The 18563-nt window shown below is 41.0% G+C and overlaps 2 protein-coding genes across 6 annotated transcripts in view; both read left to right on the forward strand.

The window, feature by feature from the left end:
• ANKIB1 (ankyrin repeat and IBR domain containing 1) overlaps window positions 1-10051 on the forward strand; it is an 87693-nt gene extending 77642 nt beyond the window's left edge. For 2 of the 4 annotated variants that reach the window (XM_048950336.1, XM_048950337.1), the window contains exons 16-20: window positions 480-658; window positions 1139-1190; window positions 4318-4429; window positions 6309-6442; window positions 6847-10051. In XM_048950336.1, coding sequence (XP_048806293.1) covers window positions 480-658; window positions 1139-1190; window positions 4318-4429; window positions 6309-6442; window positions 6847-7599 — 1230 coding nt within the window. In that variant the 3' untranslated portion in view covers window positions 7600-10051. The remainder of the gene's footprint in view (window positions 1-479; window positions 659-1138; window positions 1191-4317; window positions 4430-6308; window positions 6443-6846) is intronic. The other 2 variants (XM_048950338.1, XM_048950339.1) reach the window with 2 other exon arrangements.
• A 5032-nt stretch (window positions 10052-15083) lies between these two features.
• On the forward strand, window positions 15084-18345 carry GATAD1 (GATA zinc finger domain containing 1). 2 transcript variants are annotated; one of them, XM_048950834.1, is made up of 5 exons: window positions 15084-15369; window positions 15455-15580; window positions 15830-15889; window positions 16946-17129; window positions 17816-18345. In XM_048950834.1, the coding sequence occupies exons 1-5, from the start codon at window positions 15169-15171 to the stop codon at window positions 18004-18006; spliced, it is 762 nt and encodes a 253-aa protein (XP_048806791.1). In that variant the 5' UTR covers window positions 15084-15168; the 3' UTR covers window positions 18007-18345. The 2 variants fall into 2 exon arrangements, with proteins under 2 accessions (XP_048806791.1, XP_048806792.1); XM_048950835.1 differs by lacking the exon at window positions 15830-15889.
• The last annotated feature ends 218 nt before the right edge of the window (window positions 18346-18563 follow it).

Consider the following 18563-nt stretch of genomic DNA (forward strand, 5'->3'; position numbering starts at 1 on the left):
GCCACCACAAGCACTAAACCACATCACGCAGCACGTCATCCAGACGCCTCTTGAACACTGCCAGGGATGGCAACTCCACCACCTCCCTGTGCAGCCATTCCAGTGCCTGACCACTCTCTGAGAGAAAAAGTTCTTCCTTATGTCCAACCTAAACCTCCTCTGATACAACTTGCAGCCACTACCCCATGTCCTGCTCGTTGCTTGGGAGAAGAGGCCAAATCCCTCTTCGCCACAGCCTCCCTTCAGGAGGTTGTAGAGTGCAATGAGGTCTCCCCTGAGCCTCCTCTTCTCCAGACTGAACAATCCCAGCTCCCTCAGCCGCTCCTCATCAGCCCTGTGCTCCAGACCCCTCACCAGTTTCGTTGCCCTTCTCTGGACACGCTCCAGGGCCTCAACATCTTTCCTGTAGTGAGGGGCCCAAAACTGAACACAAATGAAATTTCCATTTCATTTTATTCTGTGTTTATTAACCATTGCAGACAGACCTGGAAATGGTCACTGAAGACCTTGCACAGAAAGTAAACAGGCCTTACCTTCGGACTCCTCGCCATAAAATCATCCGTGCAGCTTGTCTTGTGCAGCAAAAGCGGCAGGAATTCTTAGCCTCTGTGGCCCGTGGTGTCGCCCCTGCAGACTCACCAGAAGCTCCCAGGCGCAGGTAAACCGAACAAAATACTGTGCAACTCAAAAAAGTTCATTTGGTAATGATCAAAGTGAGGTGAAGTGGAGCCGATAAAATTGGTGGCCATAGATCACCAGATAGTTACATTTTCTTTGTCATTTGATCACTGTGGAATTGCAGCTTTTCACAAACTCAAATGCACATATGCTGTTAATCAGACTCTGCGGATGAAACTGCAAATGAGAAACCTCTGCTGGCTTTTAAAATTGCTTCAAAAGCTAAGTGCAGTAAATATCCTTGAGTACTGTGATTGCGATAATTGGTGGGGTTTTCTTTCACTTCTTTAGTATTTATATTGCAATTTCATGGTTTTCTAAATGAGTTGCAAGATAAGCATTAAAGGAGAAGATTTAAGAGCAGTAGAGTTGCACTGTTTATATGTTGATAGGTTTTGAAGCTATTTATGTTGTTCATACTTTGTTCCGACTCTAAGCTTCATTTCTCTTAACTTTATAGCTTTGCTGGTGGAACATGGGATTGGGAGTATTTGGGATTTGCATCCCCTGAGGTAAACTATTTCTTCTTACATATTTAAATTAGTTCTGCATATTCTAGAAACACAGGTATGATTGTGGTCTGCATGAAGAGCTTCCTTATACAAAGCATCTCAAGCTGGTTTAAGCTTACCATTTTATTTATTTCACAATAGAAGGAAATATATATATGAATGCCTAACTGCAGTGACACTAGCATGACTATAGTTACTTAACATTACATAGTTTTCCAAGTACGTAACCAGGTTTAGAATAAACTGGTTTCTATGTGCTGGGGAGCCTTAAAAGACTAAATAAATAATACGTACGTAGATTACTTTTCAATGCAACATTATTTCAGCAGAATTTGGCAAAGCCTAAGAAATTCCTGTCTTTCTTTAACAACTCAACAAAAACTTACAGGCATATACCCAAATATTGTTAAACATTTGAAGTGTTTCTTTTCATTTTTATATATTAAAGCAGGATGGAAATTGCTTACTTAAACGAGATTTAACCGAGAATGAAAACAACAATTTTTAAATGAATATTTCTCTACCCACATATGGGAAAAGAGTATATAATTTTCAAGACTGCAGTAAAACAAGAAGCTTCCTATAAAGCTTGCCTTTATTATCTTAACTTTATTTTGTATTTTGAGAACATTAGATTAAAGCATTAAGTTAGGAAGGAAGCTTCATCTCAACATTTCCGTGCTGCTGTTTTCTTTCTAGCTAGTCATTTTAAAGCATCCTGGAAAACTCCATGTACTTTTTTCTATATATTTCCTTTGCTATTGTTGTTGGTGAGCATCATGCTGGTGAGAAAATAGCTTGCTTCTCTACAAAACATCAACTTGCTTCTCTTGTCTAGTTCCTTTAGTCCTTTCCTTTGAAATAATTCCGTGTTCTAAAATACCAAACTCATTGTGATGGTATTTTATTGTTAGTGGAACTGGTTATGAGAAGCTGATAAGCAGTATGTTGATGAGCTGTTTAGCAGCAGGTGCCATTGCAGTCATGCTTAGATGATAGCTTGTAAGTTTTTATGATTTGCCTAAATGTGGCACTGCATAATGCAAGTTGGCTTCTTTGCTTTGTAGAGAGGAAGGATACTTGCAACCACCTATGCTAAATGAATTTTGTAGAATTAATATTGGTCATTGTTTGTTTTAGTGATTTTTTTCAATACACAGTTTTTGATGTAGAGCTGTACTTTCACAAGAAGATCTGTGCATAATGTTATCACAGAAAATAAAATCTTAGTGGGTTTAGCAAAGAATGCTGATTGTTGAATGTCCTTGTGTGAAACAATGATGTTCCTATCCAACAAAATAAAAGTTCCTTAGCACACATTTTAAAAATTGTTGCAAGTAAACAGAAGTAAAATTTTAGCTGCAGTAATTGAGTTGCATATTTCATACATTGAAAAAAGAAAACAAGCAAAATTATAGTTAAGAGGCTACTGGTAAAATCTTTTGAAAGCAGATGAAAGATAAGATCTAATATGACTAATAAACTTTAGTGTTCTGTGATCACTTCACGTTATTCCTTATCTGATTCATAGTGATACTGTTATGTATGTTTATATATAATTCATTTATATTGCTTGACATCAAAATTTCATTTCCTGTTCTCTGGGAGTCTGCCTTCCATTACAGGAAATGCAGGACTCCTTAGGAACTGGAAGGACAACTGATCACTTCGTGCTTGCCCTGTTTTTTATTCTGTCCCATAATAAGTACCTACTATTAACCACTGCTCAAAACAGATTATTGGGATAAATGGACCTTTCATGTGGTCAGTTACAGTTATTTGTATGTTCTTACAATTTTCATGGAACAATTTCTTAAATAGATAAAAATCTTCCGATGCTGGTCATTTCATGACAGTTCTTTTTAGCGTGTGTACGTCATCATAAATAAGAGCTTGGTCTAGATCACTTAATGGAAAGACAACATAACATTACAACACCATCAAAATTAATAAGGTTGTTGTGTAAGAGAGCTGACACTTGTTGATTTAGATACCTTAGATATTGAGATGTTCTAGGATGCAGACTAAATGAAAGAAAGCAACATTAATGGTAATGCTGTCTTTAAGAAATCGTCTGGTCAAAGGAAACCTCTGGATTGCAGATTTCCCAAGGTGGATCTTAGGGAAGAAAGGAGTATTCCTTTCTGATAAGAAAACTACTACGAGTGTGCCTGATTTTATTCCCTTGTGTAAATAAATTACTGTGATTAATGAAACACTGTAACTACACAGTCAGGTACTAGCCAAAAAAAGTCTGAAAATTTGCATTCAAGCAGAAAATTAGTCTCTCAATATTAGCAGATGAATTTACATGGAAATTATAATAAAGATAAGTAACTCTTGGGATCTTAGTGTAATATAGTCAGAAATGAATTTATCCCATAGATATTACGCAAACTGTCATTGGTAAACACATACAGCATGAGAAATTATAGTCTGCAGGAGTTCAGATCTGTGGGGTGTGGCTTATTATCAGCTCAGATTAGGCAACAGTAGGAAATTTGTAATTCGTGGGATAAAAACCTATCAATAAAACCATGGCAGTTGCTCAATATGAGAGTATCAACTGTGGCTGTTCCTGAGCCTAGAGCCTGGGAAAAAAATAACAAGTACCAGTATGTATCAGCTGGCTCTATATTTTTCCAAAGATTAGAATCTTTGGATTGGCCATTGCTGGCAACAGGACCCAGACATGACCTATTTGTCTAACTCACATTAATTGCCTTAATGTTCTAAAATCTTTAGGTATATGTCTACAAAAAATGTGTGTGTATGTGTGTAAAGTTTGGCATCAAAGTTTTTAAACACAAAAAGTGTACCTGGAATTCTTTAAAAAGGAAGATTGCAAGTATTAAAGTGTTGGTAATGCCTCAAGTATTTTTATTTGCTAATCCGTTATTTTATAATTTAGGATTACCTGGTGATTGCTTTTTGGATTTGTTTCTTTTTGTTGAAGTATGATGCATGATACAACCTGCAATTTACTTTTCTAAAAACAGGTGATTTTATAATAAAACTATAAAATCACACATTTTTTTTAATAAAAAATAAAAAAAATGTGTTGCTTGTTGCGTCAGAAAATATTACTGCATGCTGCCCTGTGTTTTGTAACCTTTGGTTTATGCAGGAATATGCTGAATTTCAGTATCGGAGGAGGCACAGGCAGCGTCGACGTGGAGACATGCACAGCCTGCTGAGTAATACTCCAGATCCTGATGACCCCAGTGAGAGTACATTAGGTACGCTCCTGCCTGGGGCTGTTTATTCTCTCTTGCTGCTTCAGAAGTTGCTAGTAGCAACCACAGTGTTCGTTCTTCTTTGGGTGCACTTCAAACGAGTTTCAAATATATTATTATATTTTACAGAATGCAGTGTTAAACCTTATTCTTGCACTGTTGTATGTGATTTTAGAAGAGCTGCTGACTTTAATTGTGGCTGTTACACTTTTCAAAGAGTTATGCATTGATATTCCCAGTAACAAGTCCATAGCTATTTAGAGCAGGTTTGCTTTCCTGAAGAAATTTTTAAAAATGCATATTTCATATGCTAGTCTTATCTACATACCAGCTTTTTTAATGCAAATTAAAAAAAACAGTTGTGCCTAGAGTCTAGACAAGATTCCCTCTGCTATGGGACTGCTGGATGATAGCCATAAGACTGTATTACAAAACCCTGCTCAGAAACTCCTGCATTGGCCAAGTACTGGAGACAAGTTGGCATGAGCTATGACTGCCAGCACACTGCTCTCCCAGGCTGAGCTATGCTAGCAGTGAAGTAAGGTCACTGTCACTTGGCTCTCTGTGCTGTCTGTGTCCTGCCAGGAGCCTTTGCAAAGGTACAAAAATAGCTCCAATCCAAATAGGCTTCTGATTCTCATTCTTCAGAGCTTCCAGGTGTGTTCTTCACTTCTAAGCCAGGCTGCAAAATTCTCATCTCTATGTCCTTATGAATTTAGGCCCTATAGCTTGTGTTTTATTAACAAAGAGAAAAAATAACAAATACATTCTTTATTTTAGAAACTAGAAAAAGTATGGTGAACTTTGGTCTTTCGCTATTGCAAGTAAAATGCAAAACTATCTTACTAGTTTGAGAACTAGAATTTGACTGAACACTTGGATATTTAGTGACAGTGTGCACTGTTAACAGAGAAAATTAGTTTGTCTGCTGTGTTTCCCTTTGTGTTTTGAAGTGGAAAATTCCATTTTTCAAATTGAGAGTAGTTATTTTCATTACAGAATAATTTTTTTGAAACAGTATTTTATTCCTATTTTTTGTTGGTTGCTTTAAGAGGACAGAGATGTTAGTTTGTTAGATTGCTGACATATACACTAACAGTTCTGCTCTTAACTGTGCTGCAGCGTTGCAGTATAAATTGATGTAGTGTTAGCATTACAGATGAGTTGTTGTCTTTGCAAGAACAGAAATGGGACAACACCAGTTTTAAGCCCCCTGCAGATGAATTCCATGCTGTGTCCTTTGCTTAAAATAAATTGTAAGCTCTAAATCACACTAAATTTCCATAGTGTCTTTCAGGCCAGTGTCTAACTAATAGCATAAAGGCTCTGAAAATAGGGTATTAGTGAAGGCATGCAGAGTGACAAACAAAGAGGCAAAAGGATAAAACCAAACCCATATACTTGAGATTGAGTGCATGCTGGCAAAAATTTCCAAAAGGAATTGTAGAGACAGATCATGATGGATGGCAGATTGAGAAAAAATACAGAATACAGGTTGGACAGAGAGGCAATGTGCAGTATTTTTCAGGACTTTCCATAACTCATGTACATGCTTTGGAAGCATTTTGCTCCCCCTGCCAGTGAGCTTATGCTGCTGACAACATAGCACATTCTTTCAGAGGGTGAAAGAATGCTATTGAGAGTAGAAAGGCACAAATGAAACAGACAGCATTGTTTTGTCTCCATAGAAGAGTTGGTGTAAAATGAGTGGTTTTGGATAATTCAGTTAAGAGTGAATAAAAGACTGGAATTACACAGCTAGAACCCAAAAGGAAGGCAAGAGATTGTGTCAGTAAATAATGTTATTTACTTATATTCTTATTTATATAAGAAGGCATTCTTGCTTGTTCTTCAAATGTATTTGTTTGAATTGCCCGTACAGACACTCAGGAAGGTGGCAGTAGCAGAAGACATGGCACTTCCATGGTGAGTTCAGCTTCTATGGGTATTCTGCACAGCTCTTCACTTCATGACTATACCCCTGTCAGTCGCTCTGAAAACCAGGATTCTCTGCAGGTATCTCCCCTAATCTCTTCTCCATTCCCTCTGTTTTGCTTGCCACCTTCTGCTCTGCTTTTCTGTGTCGTTTTGTCTCTGCAAATTTTCTTAATTCTTCAATGAGAAAGGGAGAATCTAGGACAACAACTTGTACATTCTCACCGGTAAGAATTGTTGAATGATTGTTATTGTAACAATAATTAGCTTTTAATTTGTTGGCAACTGTGTCAGTAAAAATTATTCTGATAAATCACGTGTCAGTTAGTCATAGAATCACAGAATCACAGAATTGTAGGGGTTGGAAGGGACCTCCAGAGATCATTGAGTCCAACCCCATAGATTTGAGACCAAATTGCTTTCAGTCCAAAATGTGTTACAAGATGAAAGTTCTATTCTAAAAGCAACCTTATATATTTCCACAGGCCCTGAGTTCTTTGGATGAAGACGACCCAAACATCCTGCTAGCTATTCAGTTGTCATTACAAGAATCTGGCTTAGCCATAGACGAAGAAACTAGAGACTTTCTGAATAACGAGGCATCTTTAGGAGCAATAGGTACGTCTCTACCTACAAGATTGGACTCTGCTCCCATAAGTATAGATAACCCAAGAGCCGCCTTGAGCAGCTCTGAGCTGTTAGAACTCGGTGACAGCCTGATGAGACTAGGGGCAGGCAGCGATCCGTTTTCGGTCAATCAACTTCATTCACACGCCTGCAGCGATACAAGAGGTGGATTATATTCAACATCTAGTGATGCTGATTCCAGTAGTCAAGATCCCAATACCAATGAAAATCTTCTTGGAAATATTATGGCCTGGTTTCATGACATGAATCCACAGAGTATTGCTCTGATCCCTTCAACAAGTACAGAAACAGATGAGGATTCGCAGCAACCCAGTACTGAAGATGGGTCAGCAGGGCGGGCAAATGTTAGAGACACAGGGTTGGAGCTTCAGGAAGAGCATGCGCTATTTGAGGATGCACTCAAAAACGAAGGCAGAGGAACGCAAACAGAGGAAGGCACTTCTGAAGAAAACATTATTCCAGGTGAAACAGTTTCGCAAGGTGGTGATAATACCAGGGAAGTAACAAGCACCCTGGATGCTTCAGGAGATGCTTCAAATCAGACTCCTCAAACCTCAAGTGAATGGATTGAACGTGTGCATCTGGTATGAACAAAAACTAAATCCGAAGTAAGCAAATGGCAGTGACAGATGGTACAGTATGTGGAGTAAGCATTATGGAGGCTTTGATCCACATAACTACAGCTCAGTTGTAACCACTGACGTAACAACGGATATTTAGAGGCTCTCTTGAATTGTAGTTCTTTGTAATAATGTGAAACTTTCAAGGAATATCCTTTCCATTTAATTTGGTAGTACTTGCCTCTTTGCTCTCAAGAAAATTGAATAAGTAGGTTGTATTCCACATTCCTAATACAAGGCAGCATCTGTTCATCTGTTTAGCCTTAGGTTGATGATCCTTAACTCTAAAGTTTGGATTAAAGGCTTACACTGATTATTTTGGTTTTTTTCTAAGAAATAGTTTATTCTTTTTTTTTTTTTTTTTTTTTTTTTTGGAACTCATTCTTTCACCAAAACAACATTTAGCAATTTATTTGGGGTTTTTGTTTTGTTTTCCATAACCTTTCCTTACTCATTTGTCATTTTTGTTAGCAGTGTGATCTGAGGTATTTAATGCTTCTCTTTAGTACTGCTCCAGGAACAAGTTTTAGGGGATATTCCTTCACATTAAAATCAAAGATTTTTTCATGTCTATTTACAGTCCAAACGTGCCAAACTGTGAATAGTTAGCTGGCAGTAGCCTGATCAAACAGGGCGGTGTTACTCTATCAAACTAATCCCACAATTCTTAGCAGTGAAAGAAACCACTGGGTAGCATTGCTTCTCTAAATTTAACTGGCATGTGTTGCCATGGTGACTGCATTTAATCAAATGTAGCCTGTATCTTAAGTTAATAAAACCTAATGCTGCTGTTAAACAGTTATTTTAAATATTAAAATACAGTCAATTAGCAACAGCTATGCTGTATTTTAAGAGACACTTTAATGGAAGTGCAATCATAGTTCTTTGTTTTCATAATTCTACAAAGCATTCTATGCACTGATAGTGCAATTACTTTTAATGATAACATTTTATAAAAATATAGGAATACAGGATTTTCATACATTAGCCAGTCCCACAGTTAAAGTTCAGATAACAGATTCTGCTCAACATGTTACGGTGCCTTTGCCAAACCCAACTGGATAGTTGCCACAGTTAAACAAGTAATTCAATTTCAGTGTCTGTTCTGGAGTAACTATGCTATTAATTGCAAAGACCTCCATACAACCACCCATGGCCTTGCCTTTACAGTAAATAACTAAGTGTTGAATCAGTGTTTTCGCATAAACAAAACACTGCTAGGTATTTGTTCAATTGCACAATATTCATTTGCTGTGTGATTACTGTTTAGTGTTAAAAAAAAACACACACAAAAAAAAACCCCTTCCTAGTCGTTGTACCGTGAAAATAAAAAAAATACTGGTTTTAGATTTGCTTAAAAGCATCAATCTACAGTTAGTGAGATACAATGGTACAGTATGTAATTACAACTAGAGTAAGTTGTTGAAATGGCTGTTTTAATTACATATAATCAAACCTTTTCATAACACAAGCAAATTACATACACTCCATTTTAAGTTTTGCTTAACTGTTACCAGAAATTTCTTGATATGATATAAAAGTTTATTACTACTGAGTGTGTATAGGCAAGTGTCATGATAGCAAAGTTTATGTATTGATTACTGTGAGTTCAAGTGAGTGTTTTGAATTCATGCAAATCCTGCTTTTGAACCTTGCAGTCACAAGGTTCGTATTAGTAAAAACTGAAGTAAGAATATTTTACCCTTACCCCTTGAGAACCTAGATCATTTTGCAAGCATCTTTAGAGAGAATGGAATAGAGTAGTCTCAACTCGTTTACCAGCTTTCCCTCTAGCTGCCCCTTTCCTGACATAATCATGAACTTTTGGACATCTTTGCAAAATACCTATTTAAAATTGTTGTACGGTATAAAATCCTTCAACTAAAGCAGTTCTTTGTGAACTGTCAACATGAATTGGCCTGGAAGTTGTTTAGCTCACATAGCTTCCTTGAATTTCTGGATAGGAAGATTCTCACAAAGATCGTGTGTATTGCATTGAGATGTCTTGCAAAGCTACAGTAAGATACGTTAAGAGTGCTCTCTGTGAAGATAGTGAAGTTTGTGGGTTCTGGTTTTTTGTAATTTGGTTAGGTTGTGCAGTATATTCATTGTTTCCGTGTTACTCTTACGAGCATGAAATTAGCCTATTAAATTTGTATTTTCTTGGTACTTATTTTAACACCATAGTCATTGACTTTACAATTCAAAAATAAAGTTTGGCAAGACTATTTTGTAAACCTGTTAATTTTATAATGTAAAAAATTACTCTAACCTTGAATTGTTATTTGCACTTTCATAGTCTATACTTGATACATTCCCACTTTATATACAAGTAGGATACTACAACCATGTAGATGTTTGGCCAAATGAATGCTGTTAATAATATGTAAAATTCTTTGATTAAACATTTATTACTTAAACTTATTCCGTTCTGTCTTATCTCATCTTAGACTTACTGTAGCAGATTCTGAAGACTGATGATAGAAGTTTTTAGGATACGTTTGGTCCCAAGCCTGGATAGCAGGGGACCATAACAGTAAGATGAATGTTTTGATTTGAAAGTATAAGGTACCAATTACATTCATTAAGCTTTGAAAACCTAAAGTAGACAGTTTCACTTTACTTGCCACAGCCATATTGTGCACCTATGTTTTTGTAAGCTGTAATGCCCTGTCAGTAAAAATAGTGGTGCTGAACAATGTGGAGGGGTGGTACTGATCCTTGAGGAACATACCACGAATTAGTGGAACTGACAGCTTATGATGCTGAAGCCTGAATGCTGCACAGAACAAAAAATGTTAAAACTGGTCTGTTTGATCAAGGAAAACTTGGTGGTCTGAATAGTGCTCCTGAATTGTGTCATATCCATCTCTGTTGTTAGCAGGAAATTCCAAACTGTCCAAACAAACACTAAACTATTCTGTTCATTGTTACAATGATTTGCTTCTTGAAACAATCATGCCACGATACAGGAGAGCTTCTAAAATCCAGTGCACAAAGTTGGATTAGTCACTGCAAGGCACTTCCCATCACCTGCTGCTGTGGTGTTGCTCCATATGCTGCAATTAGCAAAAGAAAATGAGTTTTACTAAGACAGTGAGTGTTTTTTTTTCCTAATAGCAGCTGTAACATACTAGTATTCAAACTTAAGACATAGTTTCAATCACAACATGCTTCAAAACCAGACACCCTACAGCCCAGCTTCAGAGCTCTCTTTATCAAGGCTGACTTCACAATTGCATTTTCCTCCTCTTCTCTCCCAGCAGACGTCATCCCACTGTAGTACTCACAGGGGCTGATAAGGATGGAATCCAAACACAGATACAATGACAGCTAGTTTCTTCACCGAAAATTATCTACGCAATCTGCTTGATATTGCAGAATGTAGTGATTATTGTCCTTGCTACTCTTCTGCGTATCAGACAGATCTGGACACTTGAAAACCATAGGGAAGCCAGTGGTAATGCAAAGTCGAGTGTCATTTCTAACCTTTGTTCCTTTTAACTGAAGAGTAAAGCACAAGATGTGCACAAAAAGGAGGAGGTAGATTCCCTGTTAGCACTGCATGAGATGTTTCTGCCAGTCTTTGTACAAGGGTAAAGGAATGAAAACTTTCTGCAGTGATTTGTGTGCATTCCAATTCAAAACTATGCAATAATAGAATTTGTATTGTTCTCCAAATATATAACAACATGAAACACTTCAAGCCATTCATAAAAGATTTACTGAAAGTAGAACAATGAAGTAAAAAAAAATATTTCCAGTAAACTGCAAAGCCTTTTTTCTCCCAAGTTTTCATAGATACATTGGGTTGCGGCTCACCAAGGCCGTTGTTGACAGGATGGTGTCATTTTAAAATTAAGCAGGTCTTCATCTTTACAAAACTCCTTTCTGCAGCAAAATTCAGAAGAATTTTGCACGTTTTCTTTTTAAATCATTTGCATGGACATACAGATACATGGAATGTTTATCTGCAGGGAGATGAGACAAACAGTCACAAAATGATACTGTGAGCTCACCACCTTCCAGGGCAGCAGAGAGGCTGCAACTGCACAGCTCCTCAGAAAAAGGTTGCTGTGCGTAGTTCCATGCTGTGCATAAAACTAGAGCCTTGGGAGGACTTCAGCACAGCCTTAACCTTTCAAGCACTGCTACATCCCAAAGCCTCGGTAAGTTTGGCCAGAACACCCATGTGAATTTATGGGACCCAGCAATAATTCAGCAAGTGGCTCTACCTAAAACCTAGCAGGCAGCGTTCCTCCAGCACACTTCCTGACAGAGCTAACACAGCAAGCAGCATGCTTTGGTGTGACAGCACTGTTTGCACGCACTTGACTCTTACAGCCTGGTAATCATCAAGAAGTCAAAAACTCACATGGGACCACGAGTTCTCAACTAGAAAGTTTTTGAGTAAGGGTTTGAAACCCAGATTTTCCATGTCCCCCAAATATTTCTTTGGTCACAGGGCTATCTTGGATTGTAATGCTGAGTTTCCATTCTGTGTCATACAGATGCATGGAGGCTTAAGCTGGAGATAGCACAAAACTATGTGAAGCAGTTTTGGACATTCACATGGGCAGATTGGGTCACAGAGCATTGAAGGACTCAGCATTTGCAGCCTTTGATTGGCCCTGGAATTGGTTTTTCTTAGTGTTTGTGCTCTGAAAGCCTTTCCTGGGGAAACTACTAGGGCAGGCTTCAAGAATACAGCCCTGGGCAGTGTAGCAAACGACAAAAAAGTGCAGATGAGGATGCAAAGAAATGGAGGCAGTGGAGTGGGTGCCTACCCCAGAGAAAAAGTTCATCAAAAAACACATGCAGTGATAACCACAAGTAACCTGTTCGGTGCAACTGATGGAACAGCACAGACAGGTATCTTATTTTTGAAATCTAAGTGTAATAAACAAGTAATGGTAAATAACTGGATCTGCTTTACATTTAGTATGAGATCTTATCCCACTGCCCCATCTCCTTTATATTTTTCCACTAACAAATTAAAGAGGAAGTCTTTATAATTAAGATAATTTACATGCACAGTAGAAACGTGCCTTCAGGAATCAGTGTTGACTTGCAGCTGTTGTACTAGCTTGTAATGAAGGCATGGAAGTATTCCTTAATACCAAACATGCATAAAGACAATGAACTTCCCTACCAGTAGCACCTACTTCTCACAGTGCAAAGAATAATAGAAGTCCCAACTGAGGCTGCACCCAAGGATCACATTATTCCATCAGCAGTGTAAAGGCTAAAAACCAAGACCAGAGAATTGCTACTGGAGCCACAATTCAACCTAACCAATTCAAGTTCTGTTCAAAGATCCCAGCTGTTTGGATGAAGCAGAAACAGCGACATGTAAAGATAACCAGTTAAGCGGGAAACCTGTACTACAGGATTCCCATTTCCAAGAAGACTCAGTGGTGAAAAGGTAGCCCGCTGTTCCAAAAATAAGTCCTAAGGGCCTGAAGACAGCTGCAGAAATACTTCTGTTAAGAAGTGCATTTTCTCCGTTCTTGTGTCACAGAAGCATTCTCAAGAAGAATTATAGCAGTTTGAGAGTCAGACTTACCATACTCTTCAAGAACGAGGCATGTGTCCAAGTCTTAACTCTGCCACTGCGACATGCCTTGGGCCAGAACTCAGTGACCTCAGAAAGTGGGGCTGGTTCTTGGCTCCACCATGCTTTTGAATGAGGAATTAAGACCTACATGTTGCTAAGATATATGCAGGCTATTCATGTTAGCAATAATTCTCCAATTCATTTAAAGAATAGCATCCCTTATAGCTAAAGTAATTAAGAGAAAAAAGGCCCTCATAAGAGAGCTAAGGAGCATATGAACCTTAGCACAGCACCATGTGGAAACACAGACTGCACCAGTCAGGCAGTCATGCCCAATTACATGCATTCACAGCACAAATATTTCCAGACCAGCCCTCCAGGTGCATCCTCTGCAGAGTGACACAATGTTGTAATAAAGGATTCTTCAGATAGGGGCCAGCAGATACAGGAAGCTAAAAGGAAGCAGTGCAATTAAATTATTGCAGAATAATTAAACTATGCAAGCAGGGGATGCATGGAGCATATGTGGATATGCAGCACTTCTAATAATTAATCATCACCATCTGAAAGCTCTCAGGAACAAATGATTCTGCACAGGTGGTAAGGGTGCACTCAGCCAACTCCAGGTGGAGCTCACATTTTGCTCCAGGCTCTTTGTCTGCCCTCAGATGAAGTCCCTTGGGGCAGGGATGGGTTCTGAGATCAGTCAAGAGAGCACTACTCTTTTGCTGAGGCTAAAATAAAGTAAAATAAGGTGAAAGTATGCAATAATGCGATAAAATGAATGTAATCCCCAGCTTCAGCTAAATTTACACTGTGCAAAATCCAGCCACCTACATTAGGCATTTCCGACTTTGAAGCCACAGCCCAACACAACCCACTTCAGCTTCAGAAAGCCTGGTTCTACTAAGGGCAATCTAGAAACAAATAAAGATGCTCAAAGATTAGCATCACCTTTGCCAAATTTGGATCCTAGCAAGGGGAACAGAGGGAGAGGGCTTTTAAGAAGTCCTGAGTCATTCTCCCTGTACCTACTGGACACTCAGCAATTCTCCCATCACATTTCAGCCATTGCCTTTCCAACCTCCCTCAGCCCAGGTAGGGGGCAGTGGGACAGCAAGGGCAGCCCCAACTCTCTATGCCGGTGGTTCTGAGGGCCTTTCAGAGGCCATGAGCAGAATGGTGATCCCAAGCCCCACCTCAGGGTGTCATTCTATGCAGGCAGATCCCTGTGAGTTATGCCCATCAACTACACAGTTGTTCCCATAGCACACAGAGTGAAACCCCCTGTTTTACATGAAAGAGCGATGGGGTTTAAGCAGGATCCTTTTCCTCAACAATAAAAAAAAGTGTTGCAGAAAATAGTTCACATCTGCTGAGTATGAGGCAAAATCAATTTAATTTGCATCAAGGCAGTTTTAAACGAAACCGAGCAGCTCCCACACTCCAGAACCAAGCCCCGCCACATAATCATAGAATCACAGAATTGCTCAGGCTGGAAAAGACCTTAAAGATCATCAAGTCCTACCTCAACCTGACTATACCACCCTAACTCTAACAGCCTAAATCACATTCCTGAGCACCATATCCAAACAGTTTTCAAACACATCCAGGGATGGTGACTCAACCACCTCCCTGGGGAGCCTATTCCAGTACCTAACAATGCTTTCTGTAAAGAAGGGTTTCCTCATATCCAACCTAAACCACCTCTGCCACAACTTCAGGCTATCTCCCCTCGCCCTTAAGAACCCACTGCCCTTCCTCCCGTCCTCCGCCGTGCCGCGCCGCCCCCCAGCGGCGGTACGGAGCGGCGGCCCCGCACGCAGCAGAGGGCAGGGCCCGGCCGCGCTCCTCCCGCCGCGCCGCCACGCAGCGACATCCGCCGCCGCTGGGGAGGGGCCGGGACCGAGGCGGGCCCGGCGGTGGCGCCGCGTTCCCCCGTGTCGCTGCCGGGGGCCGCGGGCCCCGCCGCCGGCCGCAGGATGCCGCTGGGGCTGAAGCCCACGTGCAGCGTGTGCCGCAGCACGTCCTCCTCCATGTGGAAGAAGGGCGGGCAGGGCGAGATCCTGTGCAACAACTGCACGGCCCGCTCCGCCCCGCCGGGGCCCGCCGCCTTCGCCACCACCTCGGCCGCCGCGCAGCACAGCAACGGTGGCGGCGGGGGCGGCGGCGGCGGGAAGCAGGTGAGCGCCGGGCTGCGGGCGGGGCGGCTCCCCGGCGTTCCCGCCGTGTTTATTTACGGCCCCGTTCCGTTCCCTCTGCCCCCAGAGCAAGCAGGAGATCCACCGGCGGTCCGCGCGGCTGAGGAACACCAAGTACAAGTCCGCGCCCGCCGCCGAGAAGAAGGTTTCCACGAAGGGCAAAGGCAGGAGGCACATCTTCAAGCTGAAGAACGTAAGGCGCTGCCGGGGCTGTCCGCTCGGGCGGGGCGGGCGGGCCCTGCGGGGTGCTGCCCGAGGCTGGCGGCCCGGCCCCGCTGTGTGTTTGTAAAGTACGGACGTCTGCGGCTCGTTTCCCGTGTTTCCACATTCTCTGCGATTCTCCGTCAGTGTGGCGTCGTCGTAAAAGGGCGAGAAAACCCACCCTTCAGTTCTCTTGCTCTGCTTTAATGCTCTTCCTCTTCCATCTGTGTTGTTTCCCCAGCCCATCAAGGCCCCTGAATCCGTATCCACCATCATTACCGCAGAGTCGATCTTCTATAAGGTATGGCCCGTGCAGATCTGCCCACCGAAAGGACCTTCCTGGTGCTTTCAGTTTCACAAGTTACCAGGGAGGCAGCAGGAGGTGCTCACAGAGCTGTGCTTCCCTGCCCAGCAGTGTGCAGGGTTCTGCTCTGCCTCACAGTGCTGCATCTGCTGAGGTCCCACAGGAGCCCATGTAGTCACACTTGTCATGTTGTGTTCATCAGAGAGATGGCAGCCGGCCCAGCTCCCACCTGGGCTGTGTGTGAGCGGTCCCACACACCCTGGTAGAAAGGTTCAACTGGCCGCTCCAGTTTAGGCAGTGTTTGGACTGTGCTCTTGAAATAGGGTTTGAAATTTGGGTGGCCCTGTCTGGAGCCAGCAGCTGAACTGCTTGATCCCCTTGGGTCCCCTTACAGTAGTCCAGTCTTGATAGTGCAGACACTGTGCTGTGTTGCAGAATGTTGTTATGACACCAAGTGATGTCGCGCTTGCTGTGCAGCGTTATGCACTGACTGAGCACTGCGTAACATCTGGCCTTAGCAGGAGGTGACTCTGTGTTTTGGGCCTGTTTTGCACACTGATAGGTGAACTTTGTGTGCAGAAAGCTGCTTTCCCCGCACGTACAAGGTGATTGCTGCTATTACTTTCTGTGGAAGGTGGTATCACTCATCTACTGACAGAACAAAACCATCACTGCTGTGCAGATGGGAGGTGCAGCAGTAGTGGGAAGGGGGGATGCAGAGCAACTGAGAGCTGGTTCTGTGAAGGTGGGTGACGCTAGGCTGCTTCTGTGGCATGTGGCAGGCAGAGATGCTGACCTGTAGAGCCTCAAAAACAGTTCAGGGACTGAACTCAAAGTTCCAGACATTAGGTGGTTATACACAGGTCGTGCTGGTGACTGCTCAGGTGTGACAGTGCTCTGGTTCATGCCACCCCTTTATTGCATGTGGGAAAGCTATGGCTGTATTGAGATTGGGGTAATTTGAGGTAGTGTAAGGTCATGATATTTAGCATATGAATCAGAGTGAAGCTTTTGAGATCAGATTGATTTGACTTTCATTTGTGTGCCTTCTAGGGTGTGTACTACCAAATTGGAGATGTTGTTTCGGTAGTTGATGAGCAGGATGGCAAAACATACTATGCCCAGATCCGTGGGTTTATTCAGGACCAATACTGTGAAAAGAGTGCTGCGCTAACATGGCTCATTCCTACGCAAGCCAGCCCCAAAGACTGCTTTGACCCCGCATCCTATATCATAGGTAATCTCTAAGCCTTCGTTTCATATGACTGCTTACATGTTCCCAAACTAATGCAGAGTTGTAACTTTTAAGTAAACTTCTTTGGTTTGTTGTAGTCTTTTATGTGATTCCCACATTTTAGACCCTAATCCTGTAAGCATTTAGTTCACTTGAATACTTTTTAAAATTTATATATGTGAGCAGCACTGCTGCAGTGAGTGGGGTTGTTTATTTCTTGTGCTCACAGGCACACACAATTACAGTCTTACAACTTTAAGGATCAAATTACTACTCCACAGATAGAATTAAAGTTATTATGACATAAACTAGATGTGCCAGTCCAAGCTGTTTCTTCTGAAGTGACCAGAATTAGCTGCTTTTAATCTTGGATATATAAAGTACATTGAGAGCACTGGCGTAGAGTGTGTTCTGCAGCTGATTAAGAAGTAGTAATAAATTGAGCAAATCCTTCTGACAGCAGGCACAAATAGGATCTGTTAAGAACATGTTCTTCAAATGGAGAAAAAAATCAACCCGACAGAAATAAGGAGGTTTTTCACTGGTGCTTTAGCCTCAAATACTATGCAAGGTATTTTTTTTGGTGGGGCAGATGTTGACTCTTGTTGTGTATTATATCGTCTTGGACTCTCCACTTTTATGCCTTTTAAAATTTGTATTTGAAAAACATTATTTTTTTTTTTAAATAGGACCAGAAGAAGATCTCCCAAGGAAAATGGAATATTTGGAATTTGTTTGTCACGCACCTTCAGAATATTTCAAATCTCGATCATCTCCCTTCCCTACTGTTCCTACAAGACCAGAGAAGGGATATATATGGACTCATGTAGGACCTACCCCTGCAATCTCCATTAAAGAAACTGTTACTAATAATTTATAATTTTTTAAAGGAACACTTTGGACCAGTTATTTTCAATATATCCTCACGTCTGCATATCCCGTAGGAGAAGTTTTAAAAAAAAAAAAAAAAAAAGGATAAAATGTTCTGTTTACTTCATGGATTTATGTATTTATTTTAAAATACATCTCATCTTTAAAACTGAAGTTGTTTCTTTTTCCCCATGTTATATTTTGTAGTCATTACTGATCATTTTGGGAAAACCCGCAGAGTTTCATACCCTCTTCTACTTGGATGAGCAAATCAATTGACTTCTGAACATTGACTTTAGCATTCTTATTTTCCAGTTTTGCAGAAAATGAGTTACAGGGTGTACTTCTAATTGTGCAGCACCTTAGATGCCTTTTTCATGGAATCACAGAACATCCCAAGTTGGAAGGGACCCACAAGGGTCATCAAATCCAACTCCTGGCTCCACATGGCACCACCCAAAAATCATATCACGTATCTGGGAGTGCTGTCCAAGCACTCCTTGAGCTCCAGCAGCCTGGGGCTGTGCCTGCAGCCCTGTGCAGCCCATTCCATGCCCACCACCCTCT

This window comes from Lagopus muta, chromosome 7 (genome assembly GCF_023343835.1).
Source record: "Lagopus muta isolate bLagMut1 chromosome 7, bLagMut1 primary, whole genome shotgun sequence".
Taxonomy (NCBI): Eukaryota; Metazoa; Chordata; class Aves; order Galliformes; family Phasianidae; genus Lagopus; species Lagopus muta.